This window comes from Podarcis vaucheri, assembly GCF_965113315.1.
Source record: "Podarcis vaucheri genome assembly, chromosome: 7".
Classification (NCBI taxonomy): Eukaryota; Metazoa; Chordata; class Lepidosauria; order Squamata; family Lacertidae; genus Podarcis; species Podarcis vaucheri.
In genome coordinates, this window is record NC_138765.1 from 29,825,448 (window position 1) to 29,849,263 (window position 23,816).

Below are 23,816 nucleotides of genomic sequence, written 5' to 3' on the forward strand. Positions count from 1 at the left end.
CCTGCTTAGGTCTGTCCATTATTCCTGGTAAGGTTTATTCTGAATAAGGACAGGGGAGAAATGTTATTCAGTTTGCATTTGTCTGGAGAAGTCAAACCATAAGCTCTGGTTTGCACATGACACTAAAACAAACCATGGCTTGCAGCATGGCTGGTGCAGCAGCAGCAGCTTGACCAGGGGAGGAGCTGAGCAAGTGTGATTTTTGCCCTCCCCCCAACTTGCTCGTTCATACTGAGCCCTGATTTGATTTAGTGTTAGGCCAATTTATGTGAACAAAGTGTGCATATTTGACGCAGGTATTTCCAAGGTTTCAAGGGCTTACGCCCTTCGAACGTAATTCTGTGCTACACGTAGAGGGAGATCATATGGACTTCATGGCATAATGCAATACAGGTTCCCTCACCTTCCCGCCCTCCCTATGAGGAGGCTCAGATGCATTAAGACGCAGACTGGGATTCAAGAAACCCCCATCTCAGAAATATCTAGTTCTGGGCCAACAGGTCAGTCTCGTTTAATCAGAACTCGCTTTCTCTCTGCCTGGAGATTAGTGGCTCTTGATTTGATCCAGCCTGCCTCCTTGCAGAGCAGGCTGCGTATATCCTAGAGCAAATCTATTGGAAGCGATGTTTTCATTAGAAAGCCATATGGCGGGCTCTTAACTACGATTCTGCTTTCTGCAGGTGGTCAGACAGAAGGTAGGCAAATCTGCCTGGTTTCTCCTTTCCGAGAGACCGGCTGCCACGGAAATGATACCCACGCCTGCATCTGCAAGTGAGGCCCAATTAGCAGGAAGAAGACTCACCAGGGACTCTTCAGAAATAACTCGCTCCTTCCCCTCACTGGTAATTCCAGAAGACTTCCACCCCCAATAGTCATGTCCCCAGTCATTTGCCCCAGCTGCACTGCACTGCCAATGACCAGAGCGGGGCTTTCTATCCCTTTGGGATCCCCTGTGAGGTTTGCAGCACCCTTATCACGCTCCGCAGTTGAATCCTCTTTAGCACAAGAAAGCCACGCCCTTTGCAGGACAAAGGGCTACCAGCTACTGCCTGACTTTCAGGAAGGCTGTAGCTCAGGGCTAGAGCAGAAAGTCCACAGTTCAACCCCTGGCATCTCCATGAAGGGCTGGGAAAGGTTGTTAGCTGAAAACCCTGGAGAGCCACTGCCACTCAGAGTAGACCATACTGAGCTAGATGGACCAGTGGTCTGACTCTGTGCAAGACAGCTTCCTATTATCCTCATGTCAAGGAGAGGGGGATTTGCAGCCTGGAGTTAGGGATGGGGAAGAGATCTCAGTCAGTTCATATTGAAATATGAACCTACCTAATTTGCGCTTCCTGAAACAACACACAAACCGAAACACAGTTGTCCTTCAAAATTCAGACTTCTCCAGATTTTGCAGTGCAGTTCTCCAGGCCAAGTGGTGTGTGCAAAAATGCATATACTAGTGTGCACAACAACTTACATTGTAGTGAAAATAGCTGTAGTGAAAATTGCATTGTATTAGGGAAAACAGCTTTGCAAAAATGTGTGTGTCAGGAGAAATTTGCACTAAAGCAACGGTGGATTTTCATGAGGTTGTTGTTGTTACTGTTGTTGTTGTTGCAACTTATGGAAATATGAACAACAAAATTTAAGATTGGAAATATAAGAAACTGAGAGAATCTGAAACTGACAGATTCACCCATCCCTACCTGGAGTCTGTGCGGAAGGGTGTGGAACGTGTGGCAGTAGCTGTGGCCTTCAGTCAGCAGGGAAAGAGACCTGAATGACGTTGTCAAGACTGGGTGGCTGCCATTTTAGCACACAAGAGGATGTGTGTGTGGGGGGGTGTTCAGCAGCGGCACATGGGACTGAGGCTCAGACGTGGGGAGTTCTGAGTAGCGGTTCAGACCTAGAATGGGAAGCTGGCAGTTTGGGGAGGTGCAGGCATTGATGGAGATTTGGGCAGGCAAGATATAATGTGTGTTCAGCGGCACATTCAGGGAGTGTATCATCTGTGTAAAGGTGTACAAAAACAGTATAGCTGTACACTCATATAGTAATTTGTATGTAATGATCAGCGCATGTCCTGTCTGTGTACCTGTGTGCATAATAGATAAGCTGGGCTAATGAACGGCTGTTATACAACTGTTATACATGTCTGGAAATAAGAAATAAGAGCTCCGTGCACAACCCTACTTAGAGCCTGAAACCACCTGAGATTATATCAACAATATAAGCTTATATTGGTTTCATTCCACCTTATTTTTATTTTTTATGATTTGATTTATAAGTACAACGAACAACACACACACCCACACATTTACTACATACCGGCTTCTTTAGCATATGTTTGCAGTGCTGTTCAGCACCCTTGTGTCACCCTGAAACCCTCCTCTTGCTCTTTGGTACCATTTTTCTTCTTCTTCTTTGCCCTCACTGTCCTTGGCCTCACTTGCTCTTGTTGCCATCCCATCCGATTGACAAAATCACATGGTCTGCCACTGCCAAGGATGTGACGATACTCTGAGTAACGTGGTCCCACCACTTTACGCTCATATGGAAAATCTGGTAGGTTGTTATTGCCAAACAGACTAAACAGAAGCAAGGGCAAGTGAGGGCAAGGACGAAGTTTAAATAGAATGCCAAGAAACAGTAGTTAAAGAAAGAAAAGAGCACCCAAACAAAGTAAATGTTCAGTGGGGTTTGGGGCAGGGGCTTCTTTGAATGTGTATATTTTGAAGTGAGTATCCTTGGTGCAAACTCTGCACAAAGTCCACCACCTGATGCACACCGAAATGAGGGACGTGTGATAAATGGAGTTTTAAAGCAAGAATTAGTGGCCACACAGTACTTGAAAAGCCTCACCAGCAAAGAAAAGGGCATTGCTCATATTGATGCTGTTGATCTGGCAACTGTTTGATGACATATGTACTACATTAACAAACGGCATCTCTGTTCCCATCGTAACATCACCGAGTGTCTCAGCTCTTGGCAAGACAATCGCTCATCTCCTCTTTGCAATGATGCGTCTTTGCCTCCTCTTGGGCCTTTCATGCAAAGATACACAGATATGAAAAATGCACTGCCAGGCGTGCTTGGGCCTAATGTACTGAGATGTGAATCAAGATGCAGATGTTTTCATTAATGAGTGCATCCATTTTCTTGGCATTCCTACAGTACCTCTGCAGACATTTCCTTGATTATTTCTCACATCTTCACATCTAGGGTCCAGAGGGGAAATGCCTTATGGTTTTTTTTTAATTAAAAAAAACACCTAAGAATAACTCTAAGGACCAAAGGGGCTCTTGGAGCCAATGAAGGGACACCTCCAGATTTCTCAAACTGGTGGTTTCAATGGCAGTGTTAGCACATCACACAAAAGCGTTGTTTTGTGCAACCTGCAATAGCAGGAACAAGCCACAACAGGCCTTAGACTCAAGCACTCGCCTTCCTCTCTTCTGCTCCCAAATGGCTGAGGGTGGCAGACTTAAGTAGGTGTATTAATGTTCTGTGGCTGCTTCCAGCAAGTCCTATGAAGAAAGGCTGAAGGAACAGGACATATGTGGCCTGAAGAAGAGAAGACTTAAAGGGAACATGAGAACACTCTGCTAATGTTCAGCCAGAAGAGGGCAAATACATGTTTTTTGCTGTCCAAGGTGGAGATGGCCAAATCTGTCCATTTCGCTTTCTCTCAGTTCCTAATTTTCCCACGCTTTAACTTCAGTTCTCCACATAAGTTTTCATATAGAATCACAGAATCATATTTTATGAAAAGAAACTCCTCATGAAAAATCAGTGCAAATGTCTCCTAATATGATGCGAGTTTAGTGGTAGGAATTTCTCCTATACATTTTTGCACGCATTTTGGTAAAACCATTTCTCTTCATCAAAGACATTTTTGTATGTTATTTTCACTCATATAGACGCACTTTGCACTAATATATGCAGTTCTATACACACATTACTTGGCTGGAGAACTGCACTGCAAATTTTGGAGAAGTGCAAATTTCTAAAGATGGCTGTGTTTCGGGAAGTGCAAATTACATAAATTCAAATTTGACTGTGAATTGAATTGAATTTCTCCCCTAGTTGCACAAAATGCGCAGATTTCTAAAAAGCTACGGCCAGAGGCAAAAGTTAGTTTCACAAGGGCTGCTTGAGGGGAGGAAACTGCAGGCCAAAAAGAAGCAGACACAAATCTACCTGAGAGCTCACCAGGGGGAACTTCCCTCATCCCTCTGCTGAGCAGAACAGCTGACACAGATCCCTACCTCAGATGTCTCATTTGCACTTCAGATTTAGAGCTAGTAAGAAATGGCATGGGGCCCTTCTGAGCAGCAATACAAACCCGTTTCTCACTTTATCCATACCCACATAAATGAGAGAAACCCTTGTCTCACCGACATGCTCTCTGTGGATGCCAGAAGAGGCAAGGAAGGAGACTGGTAACAACCACAAATAACAGCTTGGTAGTAAGTAAAGGTCACATTTGTGGACTCCCTGGAAAAAAGGCAATGTGCATGGGAAACAAACTCTTAATCCGCTTTTCAAATGTAAGAGCTCAAACCATGCTGAAGTGAGTCCCACTGTGTTCAGTGGGGTTTCCTCTCAAATCAGGGCACACAGCTTTTCGAAAGGAGGGAAAGGGGCTTTGATACTGTGCAAAGCTGGGAAGAAAATGACTCGGCAGACTTGTGCTCCTGGCAAGTAGGCAAAAAGTAGTTCATGTGCTTTGCAACTACAAGCGTGCAATTTTCAGGATGCAAGAGCATTTTGAAGTTTGGGGTTTTAAACTCACGTCGCCGTAGGGCAGGTTTTGCAGTTCAGAAGTATTGACTTTATTTGCATTCTTCTGCTGGATTACTCTTAATGCCTTTTGTATGGACAGGACAGGTAATGGATACTATGAAAACTATTCTTAAAAAATACTTGTAAAGTAAACAAAAGATGATAAAGAAAATGGAAGGTGAAATTTCAGTGGCGTTACTAAGAATCAAATACAGAACTGTTTCCATGGGAAACAGTGTTTGTGTTTACCTGTGTGTTAGTTAAGTGTGTGCAACGGTGTGTGGATCTTGCCTCACCCACTATTGGAATATGCCCCCCCAACAGCTTTCCACAGGGGTGATGTGGTCCAAAAAAGGTTCCACACTTCTGGTGCATAGGAATGGTGTTGCCTTCAGAGCTGTTGCCCACCTTTGTCTCTCTGGCTTCTGAATCTCTGACTTCTGTAAGTGTACCCCCCCCCCTTCAAGGTTCCCTTCAGTTAATATTGGCCTCCTCGCTGAATAAACAACTCCAAGCATGCAGCCCTCACTCTAAGCAGTGCATGCACAAACTTACTTCTTCCACATCAACACCACTCGCACGAACACCAGCACTCTTCCACCAAGGAAAAATATCTCTGTGCCAAAAGAGAAAGGGAGGTTGAGATGGGGAAGGGAGGCGTGGGGATGGGGGAAGAGTGGGAAGCTGAGTGTCAAAACAGGAGGAGGGGAAATCCAGCAAGGTGAATGTTCATTTTAAGAACAGCAGCAAACAAACAAACGCAATGGATTATACTGAAATCTCAGAACGACAATTACCGAGCGCGAGGCTTGGCTGACGCGATGGGGTGAGGACCCATTTAATAATGCATGAGGCGGCGAGTGTCTTTGTGCTGCTTCTGCCGATGCCTCTGTCATGTGGAGGAAATGAAAGGGAAAAAAGCCCCATCACTTCAGACTTGCCTTTAATTAATTCCTTGGAGTATGAGAAGGAGCCCAAAATAGTTACCGAGATATGTTGCCACTGTACTCTGGAGAAGATGTGCAGCCTGCCACCAGGGCAGGAAAGGAGAATCCCTGGGCCCTGTCTCTTTCCAGGAGACCCAGACACTGGGGTCTGGCAGGGCTGAGACTTAGGAGAAGGATGAGGTAGGAAGTCAGTTTGGGTCGTATCCTAATGCAAACCTACCCAATTTGCATCTCCCCCCCCCCAAAAAAAAAAGAAAAATCTGTGCAAACCAAAATGTAGCTATCATTCAAAATGTGCACTTTTCCAAATTTCACAATTTTTCCAACAATAAATATACAGAAAAATGCGCATGCTAGGAAATGCGCATAAAAATCAATGTTAATGAAATTTTGCACAAAATGCTTTTTATTAAGGGAAAGGTTTGCAAACATGTGCATATTAGACAAAAAATACATGCAAAAATGGGTATATTGAGAGAAATGCTGGCTTAAATGCTGATCAAATTTCACGAGGACTTGAAAAATAAAGAATCACAGGTCGATGCAAAAAGGTGGTGGACTGAACTTAAGACTGGAAAAAATGGAAACTAAATTTGATAGATTCGTCCGACCCTAGACAAGAGTATTGGTATCCCTTTCCACAGCACCTTACCAGAATGTTGGGACCTAGTATCCTATATGTCCCCCTTGGGGGCAGGGACACAATGCACAGTCACATGACATGTGATTTGACCTCTAAGGCCTCCCAGAGCCCTTCAGAGCTTCTGGGGCTGATGGGAGTTGGAGTTCAGCAACCTGCAAAGGTTCCTCACACCTGGGTTAGCAAATAGAAGTTTATATGGTCCAGTCAATGCCCTGGCTGCTGCATTCTGCATTTGTTAAATGTTTTATCCTTATTTGTTTTAACTAAAGCTGCTTTTGAAAGCAGTGGCTGGTTCGTCTGGACAGCTGGCAACCTAAAACCAATCTACTTTCCTGTATCTGAGAAACTCTGAACAATGTTTCTTCTCTCTCTGCCCCCACTCCCCATTCACGCTGCCATATACAATGACCCCTGATTGCAGCTTTCTCGTAACACACACGGCCATATTCCCAGGCCACTCGGTTCCTTCCAGCCAAACGGTGCCACCATAAATGCCCTTGCCCTTGGTTGCTAAGAAGCCACAGGACCTTTGTCACCTCACCTTCATCCCTGCCGCTTGGTTGCTGCACTGCAGCCCCAGAGACCAGAAACAACAAGCAAACGGGATCTCGCTCTCACACTCTCGCTCTCTCTTTCACACGCACAGCACAAGATGAATTGGCTTCTCTCTCCTGTTCTGACAGATACATTATCTCATCTGGCTGGTTTCACAGTCCACAGGAGAATCGGGAAGTAAAGCTTGCTTTGCAATTAACTGATTGCAGCCTCTCTGTGCAGAAAAGCAGCAACCAGGAGGGAGAGGGAAGCAGTAGGCAAAGGGTGATTCCCCCTTGGAGGCAGGACTGGAGGCTTCCCAAAAGCAAACCATTTATAGTTGAAATTCTATGCAAGTCTACTTAGGGGTGCAGCCTACTAAGATCTGTTCAGAGAAGACCCATTGAAATTAATGGGCAGAAGTTAGTCTGCTTTGAGTAGGACTAACATTGGCTATAACCATTAGCCAGAAGTAAGTCCAACTGTGTTCAGTGGGGCTCATTCCCAGACAAGGGGCCACAGGAATGCAACTTCACGATTAAGCCATATTGGCCAGCCTTCCTCAACCTGGTGCCCTCCAGGTGTTGCTGGACTGCAACTCCCATCATCCCTTGCCACTGGCCATGCTAGCTGGGGCTTATGGGAACTGGAGTCCAACATTTGAAAGGCACCAGGTTGTAGGAGGCTGTCTTAGCCTGTGCACCCTCTCGAAAAGATGGTAGAAAGGCTACTCAAAAGCATTTCGGGAACTTAGTAGGGTGTGAGAAATTACAGAGCAGCACCTATCTGATAGCAAACACAAGAAATAGTCTCTTGTGGTACCTGAAAGACAAACAGATTTATTGTAGCTTTCTAGACTGCATCCCACTTCCTTGACAGCACTCAATCCATCTGATAAAAGAGGCTCTAGACTGCCGATGTAACAATTCACCTGTGAAGCCTTTGGAGACTAGGGATGGGGAAGATATTTAATTCAGTTTGCATCTGAAGGCAAACTTACCCAATCCATACTTTCCAAAACAATACGTGAACCAACACAACATCATCCTTAGAAACTCACATTTATCCAAATTTTGCACTGTGGTACTCTAGCCATGTGTTCAAAACATGTTCAAAAATGCATGTGCTAGGATGAAGCATACATAAAACGTCATTTATTAAGGGGAACTAACATACCAAAACTCTTTGCATTGGGAGAAATTGCATAATTTTGTAAGCAAAATTGTGCATGATCGAAATTCACATTTAAATGTGGGTGGATTTTGGTGAGGACCTTTTTCTATTTAAAAAATGATGTGGAAATGTGGAAAACTGAATTTACAGCTGGAAAAATGAAAGGAACAAAAGTTGACAGAGTAAACCACCCCCAATTTTGACACAAGACACTTTCTTGGTCCACTTGCGAAATATTCCAGCCTCCTATCAGAGTATTCTCTTGAGGTGCCACCTCTCACAACTTAATTATCTCCTGTATCTGATAATTGAGCTCTGTGCCTCTGTAGGGAAGCCTAACATGTGGTGAGGCTTTACCCTTTCAAAGAATCCTCTTGAGACACTCCCAACAGCTATTTGATAACCGCCTTTATGATGATGCAATGCCTTCTTTCCCCTATCTTCTATCACTTAACCTGCCAGTATCTCCAGATTATTCCTAAACATTGCCAAATGGTTCCAAGGCTGCTTGACCCACACCTCACTCTGCCCAATGGTAGAGCTGGCCCCATCTCTCTCGCATTCCCCCCACCACACACACAGTTGCTGCAATAATTATGTAAGAAGAGCCTGCTGGATTAGGCCAATAGCCCATCTAGTCCAGCATCCTGTTCTCCAAGTGGTCAACAGGATGCCCCTGAAAGCAGGACCTGAGTGCAACAGCCCTCTCCCCTCTTGTAATTCCCAGCAATTGCCTCTGACTGTGGAGGCAAAGCATGGCCATAATGGCTAGTAGCGACAGATAGCCGTTACATCTACAAATTTGTCTAATTCTCTTTAAAAGCCATCTAAATTGGTGGCCATTACTGCCTCCTGTGGGAGCATGTTCCACAGTTGACAATGCACAGTACGAAGCAGTTATTTTGTTTGTCCCAAATCCTCCAACATTCATCTTCACTGAATGTCCATGAATTCTGAGAAATGGAGAATAGGAGGCACTGCTGGCCTCCTTCCACCCCTACAGAGGAAACGGTGGGGGCTGCCCTTCGGGTCTGCTGAGCTCTGCACCTTCCCAGCATGATTCAGCATGGGCCCATTTCCTCCTGCAACAGACTTTGATTCCCAGTTCAACCATTGGGCAAGGTTGATTAGATTCCCTGCCATCCCGTTCCTGATGTAGATCTTCACTCCCCACTTCTTCTTTGGTGGACAGGTTACCATTTTGAGGCTTGCCTCAGGTGCCAAAATGTATGGAGCTAGCACTGAGCTAGTTCATACATTCTGGTGCTCCTCTCCCTTTTGCAATTGTGCATTAACCTTCTGTTTGGAGCACTCACCTCACACACAGCATGGTGGTAGGGTGTCTTACAGTGCCCATTTGATACCAATGTCTTTGTCTGCAGTTGTTCAGACATCCTGGGCCCTTATAGCTTAATCCCACTCTATTGTTCTCTCATGATGTTGCAGTGGAGCCTCTGAAAACTCTGACAGAGCCCAAGACTACGTGATCTCCAACAATCTGACAGACGCATTTTCCACCCTCCTGCGTTCACAGGAAACATTTGGTACGTGCAAACATTTATTTGGAGGTGTAACATTTAAGGCCTGCAAATGTTTGAAAATGCAACCTTCAGGAATGTGGGGCCCATAAATCAGGCTCATTTACCCTCAGAATCCACAAGGGTGAATTATTTCCTCACAGCATTCAGAGATCTGGTGATGGTGCGAGCCCTAAAACATCCTGAGAAGTTTGATTCAACATTATAGGGGGCGTGATGTTTTGCTGTGCCTGGTGAAGAGGCAGCTCCCTCTTTTAGGTTCTCCTATAGCCTAGAAGTAGTGAACAAAAGGTGTTTTAATAAAAAGCCCATTAACCTGCTCTTGAGTACTAAAGCTTTCAAAAGAACGCAATGTGCCTCTTCATAACTGGGAACCTCGATAAGGCAATGTTTGCTAAATTAACAGTTCCACTAAGTTCAAGGGGCTGGTACTGCTGTACAAAGCCCCATACAGCTTGGGATCTGGATACCTAAAGATCACCCTTTATAGACCCAACCGATAACTGTACTCTGCAGGAGAAGGTCCATTCCCTACAATGCTGGAGTCAGGCCTCTAGCATGGTGGCACCTTTGGAAGGCCCCCCATTACATATTAGACAAGGGGTTAGCAAACTTTTTCAGCAGGGGGCCGGTCCACTGTCCCTCAGAGCTTGTGGGAGGCCAGACTATATTTTGGAGAAAAAAATGATGCAAGAGCACCACGAGCCCCGGTGGCTACTTACCTGTGTCGTGTGAGTGGCAGGGGCTGGCAGCGGAGGGACGATGAGCAGCGCGCGAAAGGGCTCCAGAGAGGGGCTGCTTAAAATGGTGGCCCCTTGAGCGCTGCTGCTGCTGCTGCTGGCACGAACAAAGCCCAGCCCCCTTCCTCCTCTAGGCAGGACGGGGAGAAGCCAGGAGGAGGGAGGGGGGAGGAGGTGCCGCCGCCACTGCCATGTGAGGAAGAGGGAGGGAGAGGGGAAGAACGTGCGTGCTGGCGATCCACACAGTGATTCCCGGACTGTCCGCAGGCCAGATCCAGAAGGCAGTTGGGCCCGATCCAGCCCGTGGGCCTTAGTTTGCTGACCCATGTATTAGACAGTCACCGCCTCTGTTGTCTTTTGGTGCCTGCCTGGTATTGAATCCCTTCCTCTTTCAACAAGCCTTTAAAGCAGAGATGTATCCCAGTCTGCATCTGCACTGGATTAGAATGATTTTATAACTGAATTTGGTTTTTATATCTGAAACTCTATTTTTGAAAGTGCATTTAACAAAGAAACCCCATTCCTCTCCTCCTACCCCACCCCGCCCCAGACATTCCATGCAGGTTAGTATGTTCCAGTTACTTAAGTAGCAGGTAAGCTTATGAAATACTTCATGCTGTTGGTTTTGATCTCTGTCCAGATCGAGCGTCTCTTCCATGTCTTCTTAACAGGTTATTCCAAAATGAACCATGAGTTGATGGTGGCTACACTGTTTATTCAACACATAGGAAAAGACCCGTACTAAACTTTTTCAAAGTCATCCTTGCTTTTTGTGTTCCGCAGTGCTCCAAGTTCTCTCTTTGAGGACTATATATTAAAAAGATTTTTGGTACTGGGATTGTTGCTGCCTCACTCACTCAGGCCCCCCCTTGTGGGCTTCCCACAGCCTCCATATCAGCCATTGTGGGAACAGGATGCTGGCCTAGATGGGCCAATGGCCTGATCCAGCAGACTCAACTTAGGTTCTTATGTCCCTCAGTTGTTTTGTTAGTTTTTCCATTTGGGCTACATTCCACACCCTCTCCCATTGTGCCACTAAATTCATGTTGGTAGCCATCTCCCAAGGTTGAATAATTAGCAGTCTAGCGAAACTGCTTTTATTGCTGGTGGTTTTTTTATGGATAAGCACTCTCAGCTGTTTCACAGAAAGGGATTTCTGCATAAAATTAAATAAATAAAATACATAATTTAGTAAACTGACCACAACAGTTTCTAAAGAATATTTCATAGAACATTTACTTAAATTTCACCATAGACTTGCTTGCATTTATCGTGGAATAGGGTACAAGTCAAAAACATTCAGCCACTCTTACTGTCTTGAAAGGTGTTCATGGCAGGGTGAGGAAAGCAGCATGGATTTAGATCCACTCTGGATCAGGCCAAAGGCCCATTTAACCCACCATCCCATTCTCACAGTGGTCAACCAGGTTCCTGTGGGAAGCCCACAAGCAGGGCAGGAATGCAAGAGCTCTTCCACTTGCGTTCTAGTATTCTGAAGCATGCTACCTCCAGCTGGAGGTAGAGCCTAGCCATTGTCTCTATTAGCCATTGCTAGCCTTATCCTCCAGCATCACTCCCAAAATTACAAGAAAGTGTAGACTGCTACTGGTGAATAGAGATAGGCCACGTGCACACCATACATTTAGAGCACCATTATACCCACATTTAAAGCCCTGTCACGCCACTTTAACAGTCATGGTTTCCCCCAAAGAATCTTGGGAATAATAACTGGTTAAGCCATACCCTCCAAAATTTCGCAGATGAAAATAGGGACATTCTAAGGAAAAGCAGGACATTCCGGGATCAAATCAGAAACCGGGACGGCTTCTGTAAATCCGGGACTGTCCCTGGAAAATAAGGACACTTGGAGGGTCTGTTAAGGGTGCCAAGAGATATTAGGAGACACACACACCCCATTCCCTTCACAGAGTTACAGTTCCGAGAGTTCCCTAGGAAAGAGGGAGTGACTATTAAACGACTCTGGGATTGTAGATGTGAGGGGGATAAGAGTTTCCAACAACTACAGATCCCAAGACTGACAGATTCGCCCATCCCTATATCAGGGAGATCAAAACAGCAGCTCCCAGTCATCCAGCACTGATCACTGCAACGCCTGCAGCCATGGGCAAGCCTGCAGGAGTCCCCCAAAACCTGGAATCAGTGCTTATCATTACTGTAGTCTGTGTACTCAGATCTCTGTGCAATCGCTATGAATTCCAAATGTCACTCTTCTCTCTGTAAAAATGGTGATGACCCCCACTATGTGCCAGTAGTTTAACGCTTTACTATCTGCCTGACAATGTCAGAACTTTCTCTGATATCAAATTTCATTATCTTTTCTCCCTTCTTCTTCCCCCCGGCTTCTAAGTAATATCTTTAATTTGTATTTTTTTTCCCTCTAGACGGTTTAGACGATTCGAATTTTAGCCTCTGAATGAATTGAACGTTTTGTTATTCTGTTTTATCTGCACGGCTTAATGTTACGATGAACATTAAAATAATAATTTTTTAAAAGAGCTGAAATCCACATCAGAAATATGTTGCTTGGTTACTATTTAGATTATGGTTCCATTTAGTTAAAACGATTGCTTAATGTTTTCAAGATCATAGCAGATGCCAAATTAAAAATTAGTGGATTTGATGCATTTATATATTCCACATTCTTCTTGCACAAAAATGCCCAACCTTCTAGGGCCAGAAACTCTGCTTGGTTTATGGACTTCCCGTAACAATCAGGGAACAAACGAATTAATTTGGACGTGACCTCAGATTTCCAGAGGCTCAAGTTGTAAACCATCCCATTTTACCTCACCCTTAATAAGGACTAGGAATATCTTTCTGTGCTATGCTAATTCTTGTTCGGTGATTTATGATGATGTTAGTTATTTCTGGATTATTCTGTTAAATTATTGTGTTTTCATTATTTTGACCATTTTTTAAAATTAGTAAGCTCAATGCTCAGAGGTAGGAAGAGAAAATAATATGACAAAGCAAATAAATAAATACACAACGAAAGATGCCAATCATTCATTGTACCATCAGATACTTCTCACACCTACTGAACACGCATGCCAGTGTTGTGCTGTGGTCAGTGTTGAACTAGAACCCTGGAGCTCATGTTTTAAATCCCATCTCAGTCATGAAGCTCACTGGGTCAACTTGGACTGGTCACCGTCCTTCTGCCTAACCTTTTCATTTAATGTTTTAATGCAGGTTGTAAACCGCTTTGAGATTTTTTCCCCTTAAAAACATAAAGCAGTATAGAAATGAAATGAATAATAATAATACCTCACAGGGTTGTTATGAGGGAAAAAGGAGGAGGGGTTGAACCAGGGAAGAAGAAAGGATATAGATTTAATAATAAATAAATGAAATAAATTCCAACATGAGATACAGTTTTCAGTCAACTTCAGAGAAGCATACTTGGTTGACTGAATACAGTAAATGCAAAAAGGAAGAGAGGGAACGGGATACTTTCTCCTGGATTGACTGGCGGGTAGGCCAGCACTCAGAGGAGCCAGTCTTCTGGCATCACAGGGCACAGCAGACACAACAAGGGTGCACTGAGAGACCCAATCCAGTGTTCCTACTGGTCTGCTTGCACGGCACCAATCTGAGAGTTGCTAGCAGCCCGTTATTCCCCCTCACAGTTCTAAATCCCAGAATGGTTTCACAGTCCACCACTCTTTCCAAAGGAATTCTGGGAACTGTAAGACAGTGAGGGAAACGAGGGTTTCCTAATGATGACTGGTGCTCTTAACAACTCCCAGGATTCTTTGAGGTAGCCATGACTGTTTGAAATGGTATGATACTGCTTTATTCCATATATGCCCACTTGGCAGCTTCAATTTGTGGAATATTTTAGAGTGGCAGCACCTACATTTTGGAACTTCCTGCCTGCTGATACCAGGCAAGAGCCGTCACTGTACTCCTTTTGGCACCTGCTAAAAACATTTTTGTTTAGACAAGCCTACCTAGTTGTTTAGAAAGTTGACGCCAGTTTCAATCTGTTTTTAGTCCTTTGTTATTTTAACTTTCTGAAAGTCTTCCATTGTTGCTGTTAATTTTTCTTATTGATAATTTTATTGATTTTTCTTTTTTGTAAACAAGGGTGTACATTTTTTAATGAAATAAATAAGTACATAATGCCAGGTGGGTCTTGAGTTTGAAACAAAAGGGCTGCTTCGTGCATCCACAATCGTCACATGAGGATTTCTGCGTCAAGTGACGGTGTGCATGTGCAAATGACTCACCAGAGGTCAAGCACCCACAGACAGCAATTTCATATTCCTTCTGCATCATCTCAAAACCCACTACAGTAAGCTAATAGAGTCTGTTCACACATCTGGCAAGGAGCCATCGAGTGTTGTGTAATCAAAGCGATGTCCTTTCATGTGTGAACTGGCAACCAAGAGCTTTTTCTAGGTTGAGTGTAATCCAATATTTACTACAGAACAATCACACAATGAAAGCATGATTCATCACGGCTGGAGGTCTGGTTTTTGTTGTTGTTTGTTTTTTTAAAGAATCCTGTCCAAGAAAAATAGGAGCAGGTTATCTCGCCTTTAATTTGGCTAGATTATTTGACCTTTCACAAAGAGCTGCCTGGGAATCCCTGAATTTCTAGACACTTCACCTTCTTCCACCCCATCAAGAAAATTGAGTAGCGGTGTACTTGAGGATGGCGTGGAAGAGACAGGAATGATCACGGAAATTATTTGCCATCTGTTATGTTCCTTGAAACTAAGAGTCAAGCTCTATATGCCAGCAGAAGCCTGCTGATTTCAACAAACTTGAAAGGTCAGCAAACAAAACAAAACCCCAGATCATTTATCCCAGCTTTGGTCATTCAAACCTCCTAGCTTTCCTGATTCAACATATATATCATGTGGTGAAATTTCATCTGTGTCATGACATTTTTGAAGCACTGCACACTCCCAAGCTTTAAGGATTTGGGGGAAGCAGGTACAAACCTTGATAAAGAAAGAGCTTTGCACTGTGGAACCTCAAAGTCTGACACGTTTATTATAGCACAAGATTTCCTGAGTCTAATGAAGTGAACTGTATGTCAAAGAAAATTATTATTATTACTAATTTAATTTCTATCCCTCCTTCCTCCAAGAGCAGCCTAGGACAGCAAAACACCAAAGTAGTAAAACAATGCCATGATAAAATAATATTAAAAGATTTTGAAAAAAATTAAAACATCTAAATTGTTTAAAAATAGGCAGAGTTCAAAACAGCTAATAATTTCAAGGCACTAGCACCTTGAAGTGGGCCTAGTAGCTCACTCCGTGCTTTCAGAACCGGTAACACGGGGTCCTGTCAGACTGCCCCACTAACCGGCATAGCAGCTGCATTCTGCACCACCAACAGCCTCTGGGCTGTCTTATGACAAACGTGCTAGTCTTGAAGATGTCACCAGAGTCTTCTGCCCAAACCTAATTTTTTATCAAAATGCCTGGATTTTCCAAAGATCTGGGGTCTAGGTCTTTTAAATACTTGAAGTCATAGTGAAGATTTTATGCACTTTAAACACCACTGATCCAAGCTTTAGCACTGCCAGTATATTCAGCAAAAGAGACTAGCCCTCCTCATTATCAACAAGAAGAATTTTACAGAACGACCAGCACACAATATCTTCCAAAAAGAAAAATAATAGTAATAAATCAAAGAGTGGTCATACAAGAGGAAAAAAAGGGGAATCAACTATCTTCCAGTTTTCAAAAGATTCTTTGCCTGGCCCCTTTGAGTAAATTCTGACTTGCACAGGGCTAGTAGCTACTTATAGTGTTCTCTTGCATCTCACCCAGTATACAATAAGCCATGGTTTCCCAAACTTAGGTCTCCAGCTGTTTTTGAACTACAAATCCCATCATCCCTAGCTGATGGGAACTGTAGTCCAAAAACAGGTGGAGACCCAAGTTTGGGAAACCTTGCAGTAAGCAAAGAGCTCCATGTCACAATTGAAACAATACTAGATTGTTCTTTCTAAGCTTTAGAATCTAATGGTCTGCATGGCAAAAGGGGATAAAATATTATTAAAATAACCAAACCATTTAAAGCAGGCTTCACCAACCTTGTGCCCTCTAGATGTTTTGGAGCAGAACTCACATCAGCCTCAGACAGCATGTGCTTCCCTTTTGGAAATATTAATATCCTACCCAAGAAATAGAATAATAGGTTCACCCTGTGCAGGCATCCTTCAAGAGAGTAAAGTCAACATGCAGAGGGTGGGATTGTACCCCTGGCTGTGACCTCTAGGCGTTGATTGGGCCTTCTGCAGAACTCGGCTAGGCATTGTGAAGAGGCTCTGTACACAAGGTCTGAACAACACGTTGGAGGTCACAGGGTGCAATTCCAATTGTCTCTCCATGCACGGATTGTATTCACTTCAAGGAAGTCTGGACAGACAGTTTGTTCTGTCTGTTGCATGACAAATAAATAGCTGATTCTCTCTGTAGACCAGAATATAACATTTCAACTAGACTTTTGAAAATGGGATTTGCCATACATAAGTTATATCATTTTTTTGTATGGGGTACCACTCGAGAATTTATCTTGGTTAGTCACCTAGATAGAACTTTGTCCTATAAGGTGGCCAAAAAAATCTTTAAGTGAATAAACCAAAGGAAATTAAAATAATCATGAAGATGTATCCAATTGTGTCACTGTGTGAACAGAATGGATGCAGAATGAATGCAACCAGAACTTTCCCTTTCTTTCTTTCTTTCTTTCTTTCTTTCTTTCTTTCCTCCCTCCTCCCCACCCCACATGCACTCCCTATCTGTATGTGCTCTGGAAAGTTGGCAGACTCTCCAGAGCAGATTTGGCCCTCAATCATAATCATAATATAATATATATAATAATGTATTATTTTATATCCCCTCCCATCTGGCGGAGAGGGGAAGAGGAGAGACTCCATTGCAGAACAACTCGCAGAATTTCCTGGTCATGTCGGTTAACATCAGAGACGGCCCATGACTAGAAGTTTAGTGACAAGGCACTTTCTTGAAAGTAGTGATAATCTTGTACACCTCCTTGATTATTCAGCATTTGGCAACTCACCCATCAATGGTTAATACTATTTGGGATGGGTTAATGACTAACCCACCACAATTATTATTAAAGCAAATGACTGGGACCAGTGATGCGCTTAGGGCACAATCCAAAGGCGCACCCCACTTGTTTGCACATGCTTACTCAGAAGTAACTTCCACCAGGTTCAGTGGGCTTGTTCCCTTCTCAAGTGTACACCACATTACAGTAGGCTTCATAAGCCTGTCGGACTACTATCAGGGAGACCGGTGTTCAAATCCCCGCTCAGCCATTAAGTCTCTCACCTACTGTGAGGATAAAATGGGGGGGGGGGGGGAGGACACACAGCACATATGCCATCCAGAGCTCCTTGGAGGAAAGTTGGGATATAAATAAATTATACAACACCCATCAGCTCCAGCCAAAGGCAGTATTACAGCCTCAGACTTCCTTAAGTCCCTTATAACTACTTTCTCATCTATGTGCTTAGCTTCTTCTCACTAAAATCAGCTATGCAGCTGTCGTACTCACACTTATTTGAGAGCAAATCCCAGTGCATACTGTGGGGTTTACTTCTGAATAAAGCATGCATACAACCAGGATCAGACTTATAGCTGCCTTACATCACCTGGAACATGATGGGTTTTTAATTGCCCTGAGTCATTTGTTAGACTACTGAGAACATGAGTGCAATATTTTAAATTGCTTTAAAAGAAAAATTCTTAGCATTCATTGGCTCAATAGTTTTTGAAATAATAATGGCAATAACAGATTGACAAGAAGCCCAGCAACAGTGAACAGAAGTCTAAATTCATTATGCATTTTAGATCCTAATAAAATATTTCTGAAAACGGGTCTCAACTGGATCAATAATTCCAGAACAAGAATCAATGTTATGTCACAGATGAAGTATCGAAAACGTCTAGTGCGTGGAGTCCCTATGCCTTTCTGAAAATGATATGCAAGTTATACCAATTTGGCTAAAATAAAAACATGCAGATTATCTGAAAGTAAAAGAGTAACTGCTGCCTGCAGTGTTGAACATGAAGCACTTTTAATAAGGCATATTAGCACTGGAAGCATGCAAGTCACACAGAACCCTTCAGGCTTAGCTGTTCAGAAGAAAAAGAAAGAAAGAAAAAGAAAAAGAAGGCAAATATTTGTTTAGCCATCTCCAATATGCTATAGAAGAACATAAAAGACTAAAGATGATAGCTTATGCACAGTAAATTATGCAAAGTAGTGCAGACCACATAAGTTTGCATGATAAAAATGAAGAGTACCAAGGCTTGGATAAAGAAACAGCCTTCCGTCTCCAGTACTTCTACCCCAATCCCAGAAATATGGGCGCTGGCTGCAGAGACTCAGCACTGAGAGGATAGCACTCTGCACATGTTAAGAGGCACACTCTTCTTTACTATCATTTCACACATTCCAGAGCCAAGCCCTGGCAGTGACAGCTTCCAGGGACAAACCCTACTGAGGAGTGGCTCAACCTAAGAAGTTTGAGCAAACAAACCTGGCAACATTCACACAAGGTTACGCTGACACATCATTACATGAGGGTCACGCTACAAATCCACGTAACAAGGCTTTCGAGATATCTTAGCTTTTTGATCCTGGAAATTCTGTTGCACTTGCATTTTTTATTTGCTGAGTCCTCTGTTTGCCTCACTGCGTGAACATCTCCACCTAAGCATCTTAGAAGCAAATTATAGGACTCACCCAACACATTTCAACGCCTGAGGTGAGAAATAAAAATCGCACCTCACACATGATTATTAAAACGGGATATGGCTGATTGGGAAATTGTTTTGTACAAGCCTTGTTGGAAGGAGTACATGCTCTTGGCACAGGACTTCTGCAGAATTTCCCCTGGATCCTGACCCATGTTGATCATAGCCACTGGCATCCCTCACTGCTGCCCTAAACTGTACCCAAAATCTACCTTGCCTTGTGGTATGACCTGCCCCAGAGAGTCAGAAAAAGCATCTCACTTACTTTTCGTAGTCTGTATTATCCTTGTCACACCGCTTATCCTTGTGTTTCACCCAGTCTTTGCCGTGTTTACACGTGGTCAGGGAAATTATATCTTTGCCATTGTGGATATGGTGGAGGGCATTCCTGGTGTCTGAACCAATACCGGTCAGGTACCTTTTTCCTTTGAAAACCAAGAGGTACTTTTTCTTTGGAGGGACAGAGGTCTTTTGCAGCCAGCCCCTCTCCCCACCTTTCCGGGGATGGTCCTTTGAAAACAAAGGGATGGAGATATCAAAACTAGGCCGGAAGTTCTCCACGTAAAAGCTCGCCTTGGCTAGGATAGCCTGACCAATGTCAAAGCCCAAGTCTTCGGTGTAATTAGGCCACGTGCCAGAATAAAGGTTAAATATGAGGTGGTTGCGGCCATCATTCCAAAGAGGGAAACCTTGGATTTTTTCATTGATGTTGTGGACATACTGTACAGAGAGGTGGTCCCTGTCCAGAGTGTCAATGTTTAGGACAAAGAGACAGGCTTCTTCGGGATTGGAGGTATAATACCGTGACTCTTCAATGGATGTGATGATTTTGAGGTAACTTTCTGAGACAGGGTCCCCTGTTTCCAAGGGGTAGACAAAGACTTTGAACCCATGTTCCCTACACTTGGAAAAATCGAAGCAAGTGTCCATGCGGCATCTGCTGTTCTTGTAGATGCTTCTCCTCAACTCCCTCCGGGTTTTGAGGGACAGCTCAGCGTGGTCCCCATCATCACTTTGGAGCTCTTCAGGATCTGCAAAGTTCTTCAGGAGAAATCCATCTGCCCAGCGGGGCCAGCTCTTTAGCCCTCCAGCCTTCTTGCTAGAGAAGAATGGGAGGCGCCTGATTTGGTCTCCTCCAAATAAGAAAAGCAGAAGCCAGGTGGCAAAGAAAGTCATGAAAATGTATTTTTTCCGGGCCTGCATAGGTTCATACAGAACCCTCAACTCTTTCTTTGAAAAAAGGAGGCCAGGTTGGTCTTTCAGTCGATCCAGAAAGGAAAAATTATTCAGGCAGGTTCAAAAGATGCAAGTAAACCAACTGGAGCTAAGCAGGAGCCCAAATCTCAAAACTAGTGGAGAGGCGTGTCAATCATGGAAAACTGTGTTAACCTTTCCAAACCCTTTCCCATCTTCTCTCTCTCACACACAGGTACTGCTGCTCCTTCCACTTTTTGAAGTTCGCTTTCCTCCTTTTCTTGTGCCTCGAATTCTGATGGCAACGCTTTCTTCTCCTTCAGAGCAGCACCGCTTAAGTTCTGCTATATGCAGCCTACCTTATCTCCCTGCCCTTTGAAGATGGCAAAGCATTACAGGGCCCGTTTCTCCACAAGGCAATGTTTTTTTTTATCTCAGCTTGCAACCACCCTGAACTGAGATGATTGTTACTATTTTCCCCCTTGCCACTTTCTGGTGTGAGGCTTGTGCTGCTGCTTTAAATCCTCAGTGAGGCGGCCCTCTTTTTCTTCCCTCTTCAGATTTAAAAAAACACAAGTCCTGTGCCTTTTGTATGTTGCTTTCAAACCACTCTCTTGCCCAGTCTGCGGTTGCAGATTTGTTTTGTTGCTCTTAAGTCCCGGTATCAGTTTCGGGGACGCCACAGCCCTGCCTCTTGCTGCTACGCACACCCCTCTGGGGAGTTCACCCTGTCTTACTCTCAACAGATCAGCCTCTCTCTGGATACTTGACTCTGCAATCCGAGGATCGGCCTCTCCTCACACGCCGGCCGGGTCCGAATCGGATCCTTTGCCTTTAAAGACTCGCACCGGCAGACTTCAGCAGCTTCTGCCATGGACGGAAGACCCACCGAGCCAGGGGTTCCGGGGTCACGTTTCTCAGGCGCCTCGTCAAGTGTCAAGGAGCGTCTGAGATGCAGGAGAGGGTCCCGCCTGCCCTTTTTCCAGCGATGTCCATCGACCCCGCTTCTTTCTCTCCCACCCCCTCCTTTTTAGCTTGCTCAGGAGTTACAACAAGCTTACATTCCCAGCCTCATTACAGAAGCCTTTTGGAGGTCCTTTAAGACTAAGCTGCGTTTTTGATATATTAATCTCCTTCTCTTTCCCTTGATCTCCTTTAGTTTATATTCCCCCTCCTGCGCCTCCTTTCTCTCTGATTGAAGTTATTTCTGTCCCTGAGCGGTTCTGTTTCTCTCTCTTAAAAAAAAGAAAGAACAAAAAATCAACCTGTCACTTTTCTCCATCGGCTCGGGCGTTAGAAGAACCCGATCCCCGCCTGCTTTTGCCCCGTGGGATCTGATCCCTCTACTTCGAGTTGCACTGGCCTCATGATATGCACTGGGGAAATTCCTCGGAATAAATCCTGCGGGGCGCCAACCCTGGGCTCAGCACCGCCGCCGCCTCGCCGTACACCTAACTGCCTCTGGATCGCTGCGTGCCGCGCTCTCCTATGCCATTATTCATTCCGCGTCACTCTCCGTTGACCGGCCCTCTTGCTCCAGTCAATAAAGCAACAAATGGCATTCACCTCTCCTCTCCTCCATCCTGCATCTCGGCTGCTCTTAAACCGCTGGACCGCTCATCTCTCTGTCTGGCCGCCCCATCTCGCTTCCTGCTAACCAGCATCTGGTCCTTGCACACAACGTTCCAATTCCACCTTCACAACATTCCACCTCGGCCACGCCCCCCTCGCCTGCCATTCGCTCTCCGCCTACCAAAAAGGCGTGGCTGCCTAATAACCCTTTCCTCGCCTTGAGGGGTGAAGGGGAAGACCTTGTTTTTTTGGGGGGGCGGGGGATTGAAGCCTTTTACATTTTTTCCTTTCCCATTGGCTGCTGTCAGTGCTGCTCCTCGTCGAGAAGTGCCGGTCCACGTGGCCAGAGTTGCCCACCACCCCGGCAAAACGGTAGCTCGGTGGTGGAGCACGTGTTTTTACAGGGCGGGATGTCTCGGGTTCAATCCCCGGCATCTCCAGGTTTGGGAAAAGCCCCCTACCCCAAACCTTAAAGCAAGGAGAGCACTGTGGGTGTTGTTGTGTAGACTACGGCTCCCATCACCCCTGATCATTGGCGTAGCCAGGATTTTTGTTAGGGGGGGATGGCCTTTTGTGGGGACAGAACCTCAGTTTGCTATGTATTTTTTATTGATTTTTTATTGCCCCCCCCCCGCTACACCCATGCTCCTGATCATTGGTCATGCTGGCTGCGGCTGGTGGGAGTTGGAGTCACAGAATTATTATTATTATTATTATTATTATTATTATTATTATTATTATTAATTTATTATTTATACCCCACCCACTCTGGGTGGCTTCCAACAGAATATTAAAATACAATAGTCTTCTAGAATCATAGAATTGTAGAGTTGGAAGGGATCAAGAGGGTCATCCAGTCCAATGCCCTGTGATGCAGTTCTCTTTTGCCCAACGAGGGGCCCGAACCCATGACCCTTAGATTAAGAATCTCATGCTCTACCAACTGAGCTATCCTGGAACATCCATCATCATAATTTTATTATTATGATTTATGCCACCTTTCGGCTTTCCGTGGTTAAAGCCATGCTCAAAGCAGTTTACAACATGAAAAAAATTACATAATTTATAGGGTGGTTTCCCATATAATTCCCAAATTATTCAAGAATCACGTACAGCACTTACATACTTCTCAGAGTTGCCAGTTCTTATTTCCATGTCACATGGTCCCAATCAGCCATTCACAGAATCTATCCTGGTCGTCTCATCAGCCCTGCTTCATGTGAGCTTCCTTTAAAAATATGCCACTGACATCAGCCTTTCCTTTGAAATAGGAGATACACACTCCATCAAGTCAGGGTTTTAATTACCAGAGATTCGGAAGTGCTGCCGCATTTGATGTCTGCAAAATATTAAAGCAAGATCCATAGCTATGTTTGTACTACAATGATTTAACTCCCCTGTGGTTGGTTGCATCATGGAAAAAGACAGGACAGTGTATATTTTACTAATGTTGTCGCTATTTGGCATGAGGATTCCTGTTCAGATAGCTCTACTATATGTTATCCCAATAGTATTTTGGCCAACCACAAAACTATCTGCCCTTATGCAGATATGATGCTTTATGAAGGTTAAGGATTCCCCAGAAACCAGGATGCAGAATCATGGTTTGAACCAGATTTACAAACCATAGTTTGTGTTAACCATGGACTCATATTAGATCTACACTGAGGAAACTATCGTTAATAAGGCAGTTTCCTCACATCTTCAGACTCTCTGCTTGAGAAGTGATAACTGGGACCAGCCCTACCATTAGGCAAAGTGAGATTACTTCCTCAAGTGGCAGATGCTTGGGGACAGCATTGGAAGTCCCTTGGCTGTACCACCTAAACCTTCCTACAGCCATTCGCATCTGCTAGAAGACAGGCTTAAAATCTAATGTCAGTTGTTCATGAGGAAAAAGGCATAGACTTGGGTTGTAAAACATGTAT

At 44.3% G+C, this 23,816-nt stretch overlaps 1 protein-coding gene and 1 long non-coding RNA gene across 4 annotated transcripts in view; one reads left to right on the forward strand and one right to left on the reverse strand.

The window, feature by feature from the left end:
• The window catches only part of EXTL1 (exostosin like glycosyltransferase 1), a 63,207-nt gene extending 41,210 nt beyond the window's left edge, over positions 1–21,997 (reverse strand). Inside the window, exon 1 of the mRNA XM_082231586.1 lies at positions 19,388–21,997. Within this exon, the coding sequence (XP_082087712.1) occupies positions 19,388–20,325 (938 nt within the window). The 5' untranslated portion in view covers positions 20,326–21,997. The remainder of the gene's footprint in view (positions 1–19,387) is intronic.
• Positions 1–23,816, forward strand: part of LOC309537402 — a 61,946-nt gene that overhangs the window by 13,063 nt on the left and 25,067 nt on the right. For 2 of the 3 annotated variants that reach the window (XR_014221889.1, XR_014221890.1), the window contains exons 2-3: positions 681–842; positions 9,517–9,614. This is a non-coding gene — a long non-coding RNA (uncharacterized lncRNA). Of the gene's footprint in view, positions 1–680; positions 843–9,516; positions 9,615–11,019; positions 11,696–23,816 lie in introns of those variants that run through there. The other variant, XR_014221891.1, reaches the window with a different exon arrangement.